The sequence below is a fragment of the Ictalurus punctatus genome, chromosome 7, assembly GCF_001660625.3.
Source record: "Ictalurus punctatus breed USDA103 chromosome 7, Coco_2.0, whole genome shotgun sequence".
Taxonomy (NCBI): Eukaryota; Metazoa; Chordata; class Actinopteri; order Siluriformes; family Ictaluridae; genus Ictalurus; species Ictalurus punctatus.
This window is the reverse complement of record NC_030422.2, coordinates 13084769-13100760: the sequence shown is the minus strand read 5'-3', so window position 1 is coordinate 13100760 and position 15992 is coordinate 13084769. Positions and strand designations below refer to the sequence as shown.

Genomic DNA, 15992 nt, shown 5'->3' with positions numbered 1-15992 from the left:
AGAATCAAAAAGATCTTTCTGTCATGGCAAACTATATAGGATTTCTCCCAGGTTTCATACACTGCAACTAAACCAGGGTGGCATGCTTTGCTGCTTACCCTTGTTTTTAATTCCGGCTGGCCTTTTTCGGAGGTGGGGCTGTCAGATCTTTCTTCGGGACAATGCTTGTGCTGAAGCTCCAATTCCTGTTTAACTATCTTAATTCCCTGATGATCTCCTTGGATGCTTAAAATACTTCTGCCATCTCCATCACCTGCAGACATTTTCTTTACTTTGTTCATCACTGGAGGGGGTGCCTCTCTGGTTTCGCTAATCTTTTCCTCTTGTTCTGGTTCCAAGACAAATTCATGCCAGCAGGGCAGTGTTCTACTACAACTATTTAATACATAATTGAAATTCCCCTGGCTCTGTGCTGATTTTGCCAGGTCTGATTCAGAAATCATCTCAGTTTCTGGCCTATACTGTTCATTTATCATAACAGGCAGCAATGCAACATCACTTTCCCAGTGAGATTTGTTGTCTGGCATGGAGTCTTTGCACTGTGTTTGAGATGTTACTGACTCAGGGGATTCTGGGCGGCAATCTGCATCAAATATCAGAGAGTCAGCTATAAGAGATACAGTGGGTTCTATTTCTCTGAGTGCTTCAGGAGATGGACATCTGCATGTAGACTCAAAGGAAAAAGTGGGAGATGACAATGATTTTGAATCGCATTCTGACAATTCATAACCAGGTGATACTGGCCTTTGTTCAGTCTCCGGTCTCCAAAGTGATCCATATTCTGAAGACGTCCAAGTTACATCAAATTCTTGTAAATCACACATTACTGGTGATATATGTATTAAATTTGTCTCTGACAATTGCCTAAATTGAACATTATGTTCATATGGAACTGGAGAAGAGGCTAAGAATTCAGGTATAGGAGAGTCTGGGGAAAGTCTTCGAAATTCATTTACAGAAGACACAGACTCTGGGGAAGGGGGTCGACTTTCATACTGAAAAAGCATTGTATAAGGTAATAAAGTCATATGCTCAGGTATGGGTGAATCAGGAGTGAGAGGTCTAAATTCATTTACAGATCTAATAGATTCTGGTGATGAAGCTCTGCAGTCATCTGAAAGTTCCAGATATTCACGCCCCTCAGATATATACCATGATATAGAATCAGCAGAGTTTTCTTCAGGAAATTCAAAAGATTCCCTATTATATTTCCTTGACTGTGTTAAGGATAAAGCTGAGAATGCTGTTTGATTTTCAGAAAGAGGTATAGTCAGAATCTTGTGGGTTTGCATTAAGATTTGTGAAGGCTCATGAGTAAGAGCTGGTATTTTATAAGTGTCTTGGTCAATGATGCCATTAGACTCATCCATTTTGCTAGTCTGAACAATTTCCATTCTACAGCCAGTATACTCAAACACACCTGTTTTGGGACTGAACATTTCACCCTTGTAATGCGGGTCGTGTATGTGAGCTATAAGGTTCAAAGGAATCGTTTTGTATACAAGTTTGTATTCAGGCAGCATTTTGATAGTCTCTTGAAATTGAGGATATGACATAGGTCCAGATGAATCAAATGACTCTCTTCTTTGTTCAGCGGTAAATATATCTCCTTCAAAACCTTTACATTCAATAGTTTCTGAAGATACTGATGTCTGAAATTCTGGAATAGGTGAGTCAGGTAATGGTGGTCTATTTTCATTTGCTGATATTACTGAATCAGGTGAATCTGGTCTATAAGGTCTATAATTAGAAGGTGAAGCACTGAAAACATTAAACTCATAATCTTCATCTGAAGGCAGAGATTCAGGAGAGGAAGATCTATGTCCTGTTACTGACACTAAATCAACCAACATTGTTGAGTACTGTGGTATTGGTGAATCTGGAGACAGTGGCCTACATGTGCTAACTGAATCTGGGGAAGATCCTCTTATGTCTGATGCCAAGATCATAGATTCAGGTGACATAGGCCTGTACTCTGGGAGGGAGTCAGGGCTCAGAGATCTAGCTTCAAATTCTGATTGAACTGAGTCAGGTGACTCTGGCCTTTCACTAACAATGAACAAGTCTCCAGGAAATGATCCATGTTCTACTGAACTGGAACACACTGATTCAGGTGAACATGATCTATATCCAGAAACTGGCAAATGACTCTCAAGAAAAAATGGTCTGAACTGCAGTGTTGGCGAGTCAGGTGATAATGGACTATTCTCATCTGCTGATTTCATGGAATCAGGTGATGATGCCCTAGAAAGTGTCTCAGAAACAGCATTTAACGCATAATCATCATCTTCATCATAATTTTTATCTGAAGCCAAAGACTCAGGAGAGGATGGTCTATGTCGTCTTACTGGCATTAACTCACAGAACAATCCTGAATACTGTGGTATTGGTGAATCTGGAGATAGTGGGCTAAATGCACTAAATGAATCTGGTGAAGATCCTGTAATATCGGATGCCAAGATCATAGATTCAGGTGACATAGGTCTATACTCTGGGATGGAGTCTGGACTAAGGGCTCTAGCTTCAAATTCTGTCTGAACTGAATCAGGTGACCCTGGCCTTTGCTCAACAATGAACAAGTCTCCAGGAGATGATTCATGTTCTATTGAATTGGAACACACTGGTTCAGGTGAACATGATCTATATCCAGAAATGGGCAAACTGCTTTCAGGATAAAATGGTCTGAACTGCTGTACTGGCGAGTCGGGTGATAATGGTCTATTCTCATCTGCTGATTTCATGGAATCCAGTGATGATGCCCTAGAAAGTGTCTCAGTAACAGCATTTAAGTCATATTCATCATCTTCATCATAACCTATATCTGGAGCCAAAGACTCAGGAGAGGATGGTCTATGTCCTCTTACAGGTATTAACTCACAGAACAATCCTGAATACTGTGGTATTGGTGAATCTGGAGATAGTGGTCTACATGCGCTAACTGAATCTGGTGAAGATCCTCTAATGTCTGATGCCAAAATCATCGATTCAGGTGACACTAACCTTTCTCCAATAATAAACAAGTCTCCAGGAAATGATCCATGTTCTACTGAACTGGAACACACTGATTCAGGTGAACATGATCTATATCCAGAAACTGGCAAATGACTCTCAGGAAAAAATGGTCTGAACTGCTGTATTGGAGAGTCAGGTGATAATGGACTATTCTCATCTGCTGATTTCATGGAATCAGGTGATGATGTCCTAGAAAATGTCTCAGTAACAGCATTTAACTCATATTCATCATCTTCATCATAACCTATATCTGGAGCCAAAGACTCAGGAGAGGATGGTCTATGTCCTCTTACAGGTATTAACTCACAGAACAATCCTGAATACTGTGGTATTGGTGAATCTGGAGATAGTGATCTACATGCGCTAACTGAATCTGGTGAAGATCCTCTAATGTCTGATGCCAAAATCATCGATTCAGGTGACACTAACCTTTCTCCAATAATAAACAAGTCTCCAGGAAATGATCCATGTTCTGCTGAACTGGAACACACTGATTCAGGTGAACATGATCTATATCCAGAAACTGGCAAATGACTCTCAGGAAAAAATGGTCTGAACTGCAGTATTGGCGAGTCAGGTGATAATGGTCTATTCTCATCTGCTGATTTCAAGGAATCAGGTGATGATGCCCTAGAAAGTGTCTCAGAAACAGCATTTAATGCATAATCATCATCTTCATCATAATTTTTATCTGAAGCCAAAGACTCAGGAGAGGACGGTCTATGTCGTCTTACTGGCATTAACTCACAGAACAATCCTGAATACTGTGGTATTGGTGAATCTGGAGATAGTGGGCTACATGCACTAAATGAATCTGGTGAAGATCCTCTAATATCGGATGCCAAGATCATAGATTCAGGTGACATAGGTCTGTACTCTGGGATGGAGTCTGGACTAAGGGCTCTAGCTTCAAATTCTGTCTGAACTGAATCAGGTGACCCTGGCCTTTGCTCAACAATGAACAAGTCTCCAGGAGATGATTCATGTTCTATTGAATTGGAACACACTGATTCAGGTGAACATGATCTATATCCAGAAATGGGCAAACTGCTTTCAGGATAAAATGGTCTGAACTGCTGTATTGGCGAGTCGGGTGATAATGGTCTATTCTCATCTGCTGATTTCATGGAATCCAGTGATGATGCCCTAGAAAGTGTCTCAGTAACAGCATTTAACTCATATTCATCATCTTCATCATAACCTATATCTGGAGCCAAAGACTCAGGAGAGGATGGTCTATGTCCTCTTACAGGAATTAACTCACAGAACAATCCTGAATACTGTGGTATTGGTGAATCTGGAGATAGTGGTCTACATGCGCTAACTGAATCTGGTGAAGATCCTCTAATGTCTGATGCCAAAATCATCGATTCAGGTGACACTAACCTTTCTCCAATAATAAACAAGTCTCCAGGAAATGATCCATGTTCTACTGAACTGGAACACACTGATTCAGGTGAACATGATCTATATCCAGAAACTGGCAAATGACTCTCAGGAAAAAATGGTCTGAACTGCTGTATTGGAGAGTCAGGTGATAATGGACTATTCTCATCTGCTGATTTCATGGAATCAGGTGATGATGTCCTAGAAAATGTCTCAGTAACAGCATTTAACTCATATTCATCATCTTCATCATAACCTATATCTGGAGCCAAAGACTCAGGAGAGGATGGTCTATGTCGTCTTACTGGCATTAACTCACAGAACAATCCTGAATACTGTGGTATTGGTGAATCTGGAGATAGTGGGCTACATGCACTAAATGAATCTGGTGAAGATCCTCTAATATCGGATGCCAAGATCATAGATTCAGGTGACATAGGTCTATACTCTGGGATGGAGTCTGGACTAAGGGCTCTAGCTTCAAATTCTGTCTGAACTGAATCAGGTGACCCTGGCCTTTGCTCAACAATGAACAAGTCTCCAGGAGATGATTCATGTTCTATTGAATTGGAATACACTGATTCAGGTGAACATGATCTATATCCAGAAATGGGCAAACTGCTTTCAGGATAAAATGGTCTGAACTGCTGTATTGGCGAGTCGGGTGATAATGGTCTATTCTCATCTGCTGATTTCATGGAATCCAGTGATGATGCCCTAGAAAGTGTCTCAGTAACAGCATTTAACTCATATTCATCATCTTCATCATAACCTATAACTGGAGCCAAAGACTCAGGAGAGGATGGTCTATGTCCTCTTACAGGTATTAACTCACAGAACAATCCTGAATACTGTGGTATTGGTGAATCTGGAGATAGTGGTCTACATGCGCTAACTGAATCTGGTGAAGATCCTCTAATGTCTGATGCCAAAATCATCGATTCAGGTGACACTAACCTTTCTCCAATAATAAACAAGTCTCCAGGAAATGATCCATGTTCTACTGAACTGGAACACACTGATTCAGGTGAACATGATCTATATCCAGAAACTGGCAAATGACTCTCAGGAAAAAATGGTCTGAACTGCAGTGTTGGCGAGTCAGGTGATAATGGTCTATTCTCATCTGCTGATTTCAAGGAATCAGGTGATGATGCCCTAGAAAGTGTCTCAGAAACAGCATTTAACGCATAATCATCATCTTCATCATAATTTTTATCTGAAGCCAAAGACTCAGGAGAGGACGGTCTATGTCGTCTTACTGGCATTAACTCACAGAACAATCCTGAATACTGTGGTATTGGTGAATCTGGAGATAGTGGGCTAAATGCACTAAATGAATCTGGTGAAGATCCTGTAATATCGGATGCCAAGATCATAGATTCAGGTGACATAGGTCTATACTCTGGGATGGAGTCTGGACTAAGGGCTCTAGCTTCAAATTCTGTCTGAACTGAATCAGGTGACCCTGGCCTTTGCTCAACAATGAACAAGTCTCCAGGAGATGATTCATGTTCTATTGAATTGGAACACACTGATTCAGGTGAACATGATCTATATCCAGAAATGGGCAAACTGCTTTCAGGATAAAATGGTCTGAACTGCTGTATTGGCGAGTCGGGTGATAATGGTCTATTCTCATCTGCTGATTTCATGGAATCCAGTGATGATGCCCTAGAAAGTGTCTCAGTAACAGCATTTAACTCATATTCATCATCTTCATCATAACCTATATCTGGAGCCAAAGACTCAGGAGAGGATGGTCTATGTCCTCTTACAGGTATTAACTCACAGAACAATCCTGAATACTGTGGTATTGGTGAATCTGGAGATAGTGGTCTACATGCGCTAACTGAATCTGGTGAAGATCCTCTAATGTCTGATGCCAAAATCATCGATTCAGGTGACACTAACCTTTCTCCAATAATAAACAAGTCTCCAGGAAATGATCCATGTTCTACTGAACTGGAACACACTGATTCAGGTGAACATGATCTATATCCAGAAACTGGCAAATGACTCTCAGGAAAAAATGGTCTGAACTGCTGTATTGGAGAGTCAGGTGATAATGGACAATTCTCATCTGCTGATTTCATGGAATCAGGTGATGATGTCCTAGAAAATGTCTCAGTAACAGCATTTAACTCATATTCATCATCTTCATCATAACCTATATCTGGAGCCAAAGACTCAGGAGAGGATGGTCTATGTCCTCTTACAGGTATTAACTCACAGAACAATCCTGAATACTGTGGTATTGGTGAATCTGGAGATAGTGATCTACATGCGCTAACTGAATCTGGTGAAGATCCTCTAATGTCTGATGCCAAAATCATCGATTCAGGTGACACTAACCTTTCTCCAATAATAAACAAGTCTCCAGGAAATGATCCATGTTCTGCTGAACTGGAACACACTGATTCAGGTGAACATGATCTATATCCAGAAACTGGCAAATGACTCTCAGGAAAAAATGGTCTGAACTGCAGTATTGGCGAGTCAGGTGATAATGGTCTATTCTCATCTGCTGATTTCAAGGAATCAGGTGATGATGCCCTAGAAAGTGTCTCAGAAACAGCATTTAATGCATAATCATCATCTTCATCATAATTTTTATCTGAAGCCAAAGACTCAGGAGAGGACGGTCTATGTCGTCTTACTGGCATTAACTCACAGAACAATCCTGAATACTGTGGTATTGGTGAATCTGGAGATAGTGGGCTACATGCACTAAATGAATCTGGTGAAGATCCTCTAATATCGGATGCCAAGATCATAGATTCAGGTGACATAGGTCTGTACTCTGGGATGGAGTCTGGACTAAGGGCTCTAGCTTCAAATTCTGTCTGAACTGAATCAGGTGACCCTGGCCTTTGCTCAACAATGAACAAGTCTCCAGGAGATGATTCATGTTCTATTGAATTGGAACACACTGATTCAGGTGAACATGATCTATATCCAGAAATGGGCAAACTGCTTTCAGGATAAAATGGTCTGAACTGCTGTATTGGCGAGTCGGGTGATAATGGTCTATTCTCATCTGCTGATTTCATGGAATCCAGTGATGATGCCCTAGAAAGTGTCTCAGTAACAGCATTTAACTCATATTCATCATCTTCATCATAACCTATATCTGGAGCCAAAGACTCAGGAGAGGATGGTCTATGTCCTCTTACAGGTATTAACTCACAGAACAATCCTGAATACTGTGGTATTGGTGAATCTGGAGATAGTGGTCTACATGCGCTAACTGAATCTGGTGAAGATCCTCTAATGTCTGATGCCAAAATCATCGATTCAGGTGACACTAACCTTTCTCCAATAATAAACAAGTCTCCAGGAAATGATCCATGTTCTACTGAACTGGAACACACTGATTCAGGTGAACATGATCTATATCCAGAAACTGGCAAATGACTCTCAGGAAAAAATGGTCTGAACTGCTGTATTGGAGAGTCAGGTGATAATGGACTATTCTCATCTGCTGATTTCATGGAATCAGGTGATGATGTCCTAGAAAATGTCTCAGTAACAGCATTTAACTCATATTCATCATCTTCATCATAACCTATATCTGGAGCCAAAGACTCAGGAGAGGATGGTCTATGTCCTCTTACAGGTATTAACTCACAGAACAATCCTGAATACTGTGGTATTGGTGAATCTGGAGATAGTGATCTACATGCGCTAACTGAATCTGGTGAAGATCCTCTAATGTCTGATGCCAAAATCATCGATTCAGGTGACACTAACCTTTCTCCAATAATAAACAAGTCTCCAGGAAATGATCCATGTTCTGCTGAACTGGAACACACTGATTCAGGTGAACATGATCTATATCCAGAAACTGGCAAATGACTCTCAGGAAAAAATGGTCTGAACTGCAGTATTGGCGAGTCAGGTGATAATGGTCTATTCTCATCTGCTGATTTCAAGGAATCAGGTGATGATGCCCTAGAAAGTGTCTCAGAAACAGCATTTAATGCATAATCATCATCTTCATCATAATTTTTATCTGAAGCCAAAGACTCAGGAGAGGACGGTCTATGTCGTCTTACTGGCATTAACTCACAGAACAATCCTGAATACTGTGGTATTGGTGAATCTGGAGATAGTGGGCTACATGCACTAAATGAATCTGGTGAAGATCCTCTAATATCGGATGCCAAGATCATAGATTCAGGTGACATAGGTCTGTACTCTGGGATGGAGTCTGGACTAAGGGCTCTAGCTTCAAATTCTGTCTGAACTGAATCAGGTGACCCTGGCCTTTGCTCAACAATGAACAAGTCTCCAGGAGATGATTCATGTTCTATTGAATTGGAACACACTGATTCAGGTGAACATGATCTATATCCAGAAATGGGCAAACTGCTTTCAGGATAAAATGGTCTGAACTGCTGTATTGGCGAGTCGGGTGATAATGGTCTATTCTCATCTGCTGATTTCATGGAATCCAGTGATGATGCCCTAGAAAGTGTCTCAGTAACAGCATTTAACTCATATTCATCATCTTCATCATAACCTATATCTGGAGCCAAAGACTCAGGAGAGGATGGTCTATGTCCTCTTACAGGTATTAACTCACAGAACAATCCTGAATACTGTGGTATTGGTGAATCTGGAGATAGTGGTCTACATGCGCTAACTGAATCTGGTGAAGATCCTCTAATGTCTGATGCCAAAATCATCGATTCAGGTGACACTAACCTTTCTCCAATAATAAACAAGTCTCCAGGAAATGATCCATGTTCTACTGAACTGGAACACACTGATTCAGGTGAACATGATCTATATCCAGAAACTGGCAAATGACTCTCAGGAAAAAATGGTCTGAACTGCTGTATTGGAGAGTCAGGTGATAATGGACTATTCTCATCTGCTGATTTCATGGAATCAGGTGATGATGTCCTAGAAAATGTCTCAGTAACAGCATTTAACTCATATTCATCATCTTCATCATAACCTATATCTGAAGCCAAAGACTCAGGAGAGGACGGTCTATGTCGTCTTACTGGCATTAACTCACAGAACAATCCTGAATACTGTGGTATTGGTGAATCTGGAGATAGTGGGCTACATGCACTAAATGAATCTGGTGAAGATCCTCTAATATCGGATGCCAAGATCATAGATTCAGGTGACATAGGTCTGTACTCTGGGATGGAGTCTGGACTAAGGGCTCTAGCTTCAAATTCTGTCTGAACTGAATCAGGTGACCCTGGCCTTTGCTCAACAATGAACAAGTCTCCAGGAGATGATTCATGTTCTATTGAATTGGAACACACTGATTCAGGTGAACATGATCTATATCCAGAAATGGGCAAACTGCTTTCAGGATAAAATGGTCTGAACTGCTGTATTGGCGAGTCGGGTGATAATGGTCTATTCTCATCTGCTGATTTCATGGAATCCAGTGATGATGCCCTAGAAAGTGTCTCAGTAACAGCATTTAACTCATATTCATCATCTTCATCATAACCTATATCTGGAGCCAAAGACTCAGGAGAGGATGGTCTATGTCCTCTTACAGGTATTAACTCACAGAACAATCCTGAATACTGTGGTATTGGTGAATCTGGAGATAGTGGTCTACATGCGCTAACTGAATCTGGTGAAGATCCTCTAATGTCTGATGCCAAAATCATCGATTCAGGTGACACTAACCTTTCTCCAATAATAAACAAGTCTCCAGGAAATGATCCATGTTCTACTGAACTGGAACACACTGATTCAGGTGAACATGATCTATATCCAGAAACTGGCAAATGACTCTCAGGAAAAAATGGTCTGAACTGCTGTATTGGAGAGTCAGGTGATAATGGACTATTCTCATCTGCTGATTTCATGGAATCAGGTGATGATGTCCTAGAAAATGTCTCAGTAACAGCATTTAACTCATATTCATCATCTTCATCATAACCTATATCTGGAGCCAAAGACTCAGGAGAGGATGGTCTATGTCCTCTTACAGGTATTAACTCACAGAACAATCCTGAATACTGTGGTATTGGTGAATCTGGAGATAGTGATCTACATGCGCTAACTGAATCTGGTGAAGATCCTCTAATGTCTGATGCCAAAATCATCGATTCAGGTGACACTAACCTTTCTCCAATAATAAACAAGTCTCCAGGAAATGATCCATGTTCTGCTGAACTGGAACACACTGATTCAGGTGAACATGATCTATATCCAGAAACTGGCAAATGACTCTCAGGAAAAAATGGTCTGAACTGCAGTATTGGCGAGTCAGGTGATAATGGTCTATTCTCATCTGCTGATTTCAAGGAATCAGGTGATGATGCCCTAGAAAGTGTCTCAGAAACAGCATTTAACGCATAATCATCATCTTCAACATAATTTTTATCTGAAGCCAAAGACTCAGGAAAGGACGGTCTATGTCGTCTTACTGGCATTAACTCACAGAACAATCCTGAATACTGTGGTATTGGTGAATCTGGAGATAGTGGGCTACATGCACTAAATGAATCTGGTGAAGATCCTCTAATATCGGATGCCAAGATCATAGATTCAGGTGACATAGGTCTGTACTCTGGGATGGAGTCTGGACTAAGGGCTCTAGCTTCAAATTCTGTCTGAACTGAATCAGGTGACCCTGGCCTTTGCTCAACAATGAACAAGTCTCCAGGAGATGATTCATGTTCTATTGAATTGGAACACACTGATTCAGGTGAACATGATCTATATCCAGAAATGGGCAAACTGCTTTCAGGATAAAATGGTCTGAACTGCTGTATTGGTGAGTCGGGTGATAATGGTCTATTCTCATCTGCTGATTTCATGGAATCCAGTGATGATGCCCTAGAGAGTGTCTCAGTAACAGCATTTAACTCATATTCATCATCTTCATCATAACCTATATCTGGAGCCAAAGACTCAGGAGAGGATGGTCTATGTCCTCTTACAGGTATTAACTCACAGAACAATCCTGAATACTGTGGTATTGGTGAATCTGGAGATAGTGGTCTACATGCGCTAACTGAATCTGGTGAAGATCCTCTATTGTCTGATGCCAAAATCATCGATTCAGGTGACACTAACCTTTCTCCAATAATAAACAAGTCTCCAGGAAATGATCCATGTTCTACTGAACTGGAACACACTGATTCAGGTGAACATGATCTATATCCAGAAATGGGCAAACTACTTTCAGGAAAAAATGGTCTGAACTGCTGTATTGGAGAGTCAGGTGATAATGGACTATTCTCATCTGCTGATTTCATGGAATCAGGTGATGATGTCCTAGAAAATGTCTCAGAAACAGCATTTAACTCATATTCATCATCTTCATCATAACCTATATCTGGAGCCAAAGACTCAGGAGAGGATGGTCTATGTCCTCTTACAGGTATTAACTCACAGAACAATCCTGAATACTGTGGTATTGGTGAATCTGGAGATAGTGGTCTACATGCGCTAACTGAATCTGGTGAAGATCCTCTAATGTCTGATGCCAAAATCATCGATTCAGGTGACACTAACCTTTCTCCAATAATAAACAAGTCTCCAGGAAATGATCCATGTTCTACTGAACTGGAACACACTGATTCAGGTGAACATGATCTATATCCAGAAACTGGCAAATGACTCTCAGGAAAAAATGGTCTGAACTGCTGTATTGGCGAGTCAGGTGATAATGGTCTATTCTCATCTGCTGATTTCATGGAATCAGGTGATGATGTCCTAGAAAATGTCTCAGAAACAGCATTTAACTCATATTCATCATCTTCATCATAACCTATATCTGGAGCCAAAGACTCAGGAGAGGATGGTCTATGTCCTCTTACAGGTATTAACTCACAGAACAATCCTGAATACTGTGGTATTGGTGAATCTGGAGATAGTGGTCTACATGCTCTAACTGAATCTGGTGAAGATCCTCTAATGTCTGATGCCAAAATCATCGATTCAGGTGACACTAACCTTTCTCCAATAATAAACAAGTCTCCAGGAAATGATCCATGTTCTACTGAACTGGAACACACTGATTCAGGTGAACATGATCTATATCCAGAAACGGGCAAACTACTTTCAGGAAAAAATGGTCTGAACTGCTGTATTGGCGAGTCGGGTGATAATGGTCTATTCTCATCTGCTGATTTCATGGAATCCAGTGATGATGCCCCAGAAAGTGTCTCAGTAACAGCATTTAACTCATATTCATCATCTTCATCATAATCTATATCTGGAGCCAAAGACTCAGGAGAGGATGGTCTATGTCCTCTTACTGGCATTAACTCACAGAACAATCCTGAATACTGTGGTATTGGTGAATCTGGAGACAGTGGTCTACATGAGCTAACTGAATCTGGTGAAGATCCTCTAATATCTGAATCCAAGATTCTAGATTCAGTTGACATAGGCCTGTACTCTGGGATGGAGTCAGGGTTAAGGGGTCTAGCATCAGCTTTTGATTGAAATGAGTCAAGTGACTCAGACCTTTGCTTGACATCAAACAGGTCTCCAGCAAATGATTCATTTTCTATTGACTTGGAACATATTGATTCAGGTGAACATGATCTGTATACAGAAACTGGTAAACCACTCTCAGTAAAAAATGGTCTGAACTGACATATAGTTGAAACAGGTGATAATGGTCTATTCTCTTCTACTGTCACACTGTATTCAAAAACAGTAGTGTTAGGGCAGAATGTTTTACCTTTGTACTGGGGATCATGCACTTTACTCATAAGATTCTGAACTTTTCTCTTAGTGGCTGCAACTTCACTTTCCTTGGTCAAGATTGTTTCAATATTAAATGGATTTTGGATTTGCCCTGTTACGCTACACCTAGCTTCTGGCAACCCAATTATTTTCGGTTCATCATTGGACACAGAGTCACATAGATCTGTGGTTAAGGGTTGAGCATCCGCCCCTTTTAATAGCATACTTGATTTCCCAACTTTGGGACTGCTAAGCCTGTGTGTCAGAGTAGTTTCAACCTCTTCATGTAGCTGGGCATTTCCTTTTTCTTGTGTTGCATTTTTCGATTCCATTTGTGAAGTTTGTTTGCTTAAATGTTTGGTAGAATCAGGAAGTAACAGGCCCTCTAAAGCATATTTATTTAAGCAGTTATCAGTTTCCAAAAACTCAGGGGATTGCTGCCTGAAACAATGGCTTTGTAATGACTTAGGTTCAGCTTCGTAAGACGTAAGAACATTTGATAATTCTGTCTGAAATGAAGCTATTTCATGGATATGCAGTGAGAAATCACAATCAGTCCCTTTCTTTTTATATTCAGGTAGTATTAAATCTGGGGAAAGTGGTCCAAGGACATTTAGTGATGATACTGAATCTGGTGAAGATGACCGATTCTCAAACAATATTCCCGTGGCTGAGATCAATTTGTGCTCTCTGTCTGAAAGATCTGAAGCAAGTGATTCAGATTGATAGCCTAATGATGCATACAATTCACAAACTGGTACTGAAAAGCTTGGTATTGTGGAATCAGGTGAAAGAGGTATGTGTTCATTTACACATGAAAATGAATCAGGTGACAAAGGTCGACATTCCTCTGAAATAAGCTTACATTCTTGGTCTGAAAGATCAGATTTTGGTGATACAGATCTACATTCTTTTATAGGCATGAATTCATATACATTTTGAACAAAGCTAGGTAGAGGTGAATCAGGGGAAAGGCATTTCCGTTCATTGACAGATGCTGCTGATTCAGGAGATGATGGCTGACCGTCAAACAACCATTCTGATGACAATTCATACCCTAAATCTGACATCTCAGATTGAGGTGATGATGATATAGATCCCTTCACTTGTGTAAAATACTCAGATACTTCTGGTGTAAAACTCAGTATTGGTGAATCACAAGTAAGTGATCTATACTCATTTAATGATATTGCTGATCCAGGGCCAGATGATCTATCCAAAAAGATATCAGAAGTCCAAGGGCCATGCTCAGAGTCCAGGGGAGTCTCAGTGGATAATTCTCTATCTAACCTTTCAGTGGTAAAGGAGCCAACAGAAAAAGATTCATTCGATTCAGGTGTAAGTGATCCACATTCAGTCCATGATCCTGGTGAAATTGGTCTATCTATTTCATCAGCAACCATTAAAAAAGCTCTTTGAGGACAGAATTGAGTGTTTGACTCATGCATGTCAAAAGAGAACAACTGATCCGAGTCATCAGAAATCCTATGTATGTCCACAAGCATAGTAAATTCTGGTGCTGCGTATTCACAAACTGGTAGTATAGGTGAATGTGGTCTAAAATCAGGTATGGGAGAATCAGGAGAGAGTAGTTTCTGTTCAGTACCTGATGTCACAGATTCAGGTGAACATGCTCTCAAATCATCTATCAGCATACATGAGTCTAGTGAGCCTGATCTATAGTCAAATGGAATTGGTGAGTCTGGTGGTAGTAAAACTGTAGATTCAGGCGATAAGGAACTATATTCATGCAAAGATATTTCCAAGTCAACTTCATATTCAGATACAGAAACTGGTGATGATCTACAATCAGATGGATACATCAAATAATCTTGCATGAAAGGTCTGTAGTCTGAAAATGATTTAGAGAGGACACTAGAATATTTTGTTTCGTCCTGGGAATTTGTTGCTCTAAGCTTTGACTTGGGTATGTGTACTTCAAATTCAGTACTGAACTTTAGAGATTCTGACTCATCCATGATAGGACTTGATAAAGAATTTGTCTGCCCGGTTGCTGAGTCAGGTGACATCTTAATAAGTATAGAGTCAATATTACTTGCTGCAATTTCACCCTCATGCCAAGGCAACAGCTGTTTTGGGAGTGAACTACAAACTGTCTTAATGTTTTGCAGCTCCTTGGTGGAAATATTTGTGTTGGTTGTTTCTGAGGATACAGAAACAACTTGATCAACATTTAAGGCCTCTGCTGCATCCACTTTGTTCACAGAGATGCCCTGATGTTCAGATGATTCAAAACTCTCTGTAACTTTGGTAATATCTTTTCCAAGAGTCTTTGCCATCACATGATCTTCACCAAACAGGGCTCTGTAGAATTTATCAGAAATCTCCTCAACATGGTGTTTCATGTACTCATCACTTGGCCTTTGGTTACTTGGCAGTTCACACACAGATTTTGCCTCAGCTTTTGGGATTGGTATTTCCATCTCACAATGTGGATTTTCTGTTATTGATGAAGCTTGTGCTAGTGTGATTTTGTCAGATTTCTGAAAGAATGGAAGTGATGTGGGAGACGCATAATGGGAAACATAATCCTCAGGTGCTTGTGTCAGCTCCACCGATAGCTCACTGAAATCTGCCTCACTATGCTCAGATTCCAACAATGTCTCTTCAAAATCTGTTATTATTATTATTTCTTTTTGCTTCTGTCTGCAGTCTCTGGGTAATTCAGTATATGTAATGCTCTCTCCAATATATGTATTAATAGGGATGTGCTCAGATTGACCCCCAGCTGCTCCTAACTCTTGTAGAGCCTCATCATAAATAGGATTTAACCTCTGTGATGGAATTTTTGATTGCAGTTTGGAAACAGCTTCCTCTTTGTAAAATGGGCCACATTGTTGAGACTGGAGCCTCCATGGTGTAGTTTTGTACAGGGTAAAGAAAGG

General features: G+C 40.4%; 1 protein-coding gene across 23 annotated transcripts in view; it reads right to left on the bottom strand.

The window, feature by feature from the left end:
* ank2b (ankyrin 2b, neuronal) overlaps nucleotides 1-15992 on the bottom strand; it is a 175457-nt gene that overhangs the window by 13241 nt on the left and 146224 nt on the right. For 3 of the 23 annotated variants that reach the window (XM_053681241.1, XM_053681242.1, XM_053681243.1), the window contains exon 1: nucleotides 99-15992. The exons of the other annotated variants lie outside the window; for them this stretch is intronic. In XM_053681241.1, coding sequence (XP_053537216.1) covers nucleotides 99-15530 — 15432 coding nt within the window. In that variant the 5' untranslated portion in view covers nucleotides 15531-15992. The remainder of the gene's footprint in view (nucleotides 1-98) is intronic. 23 annotated transcript variants of the gene reach the window in all.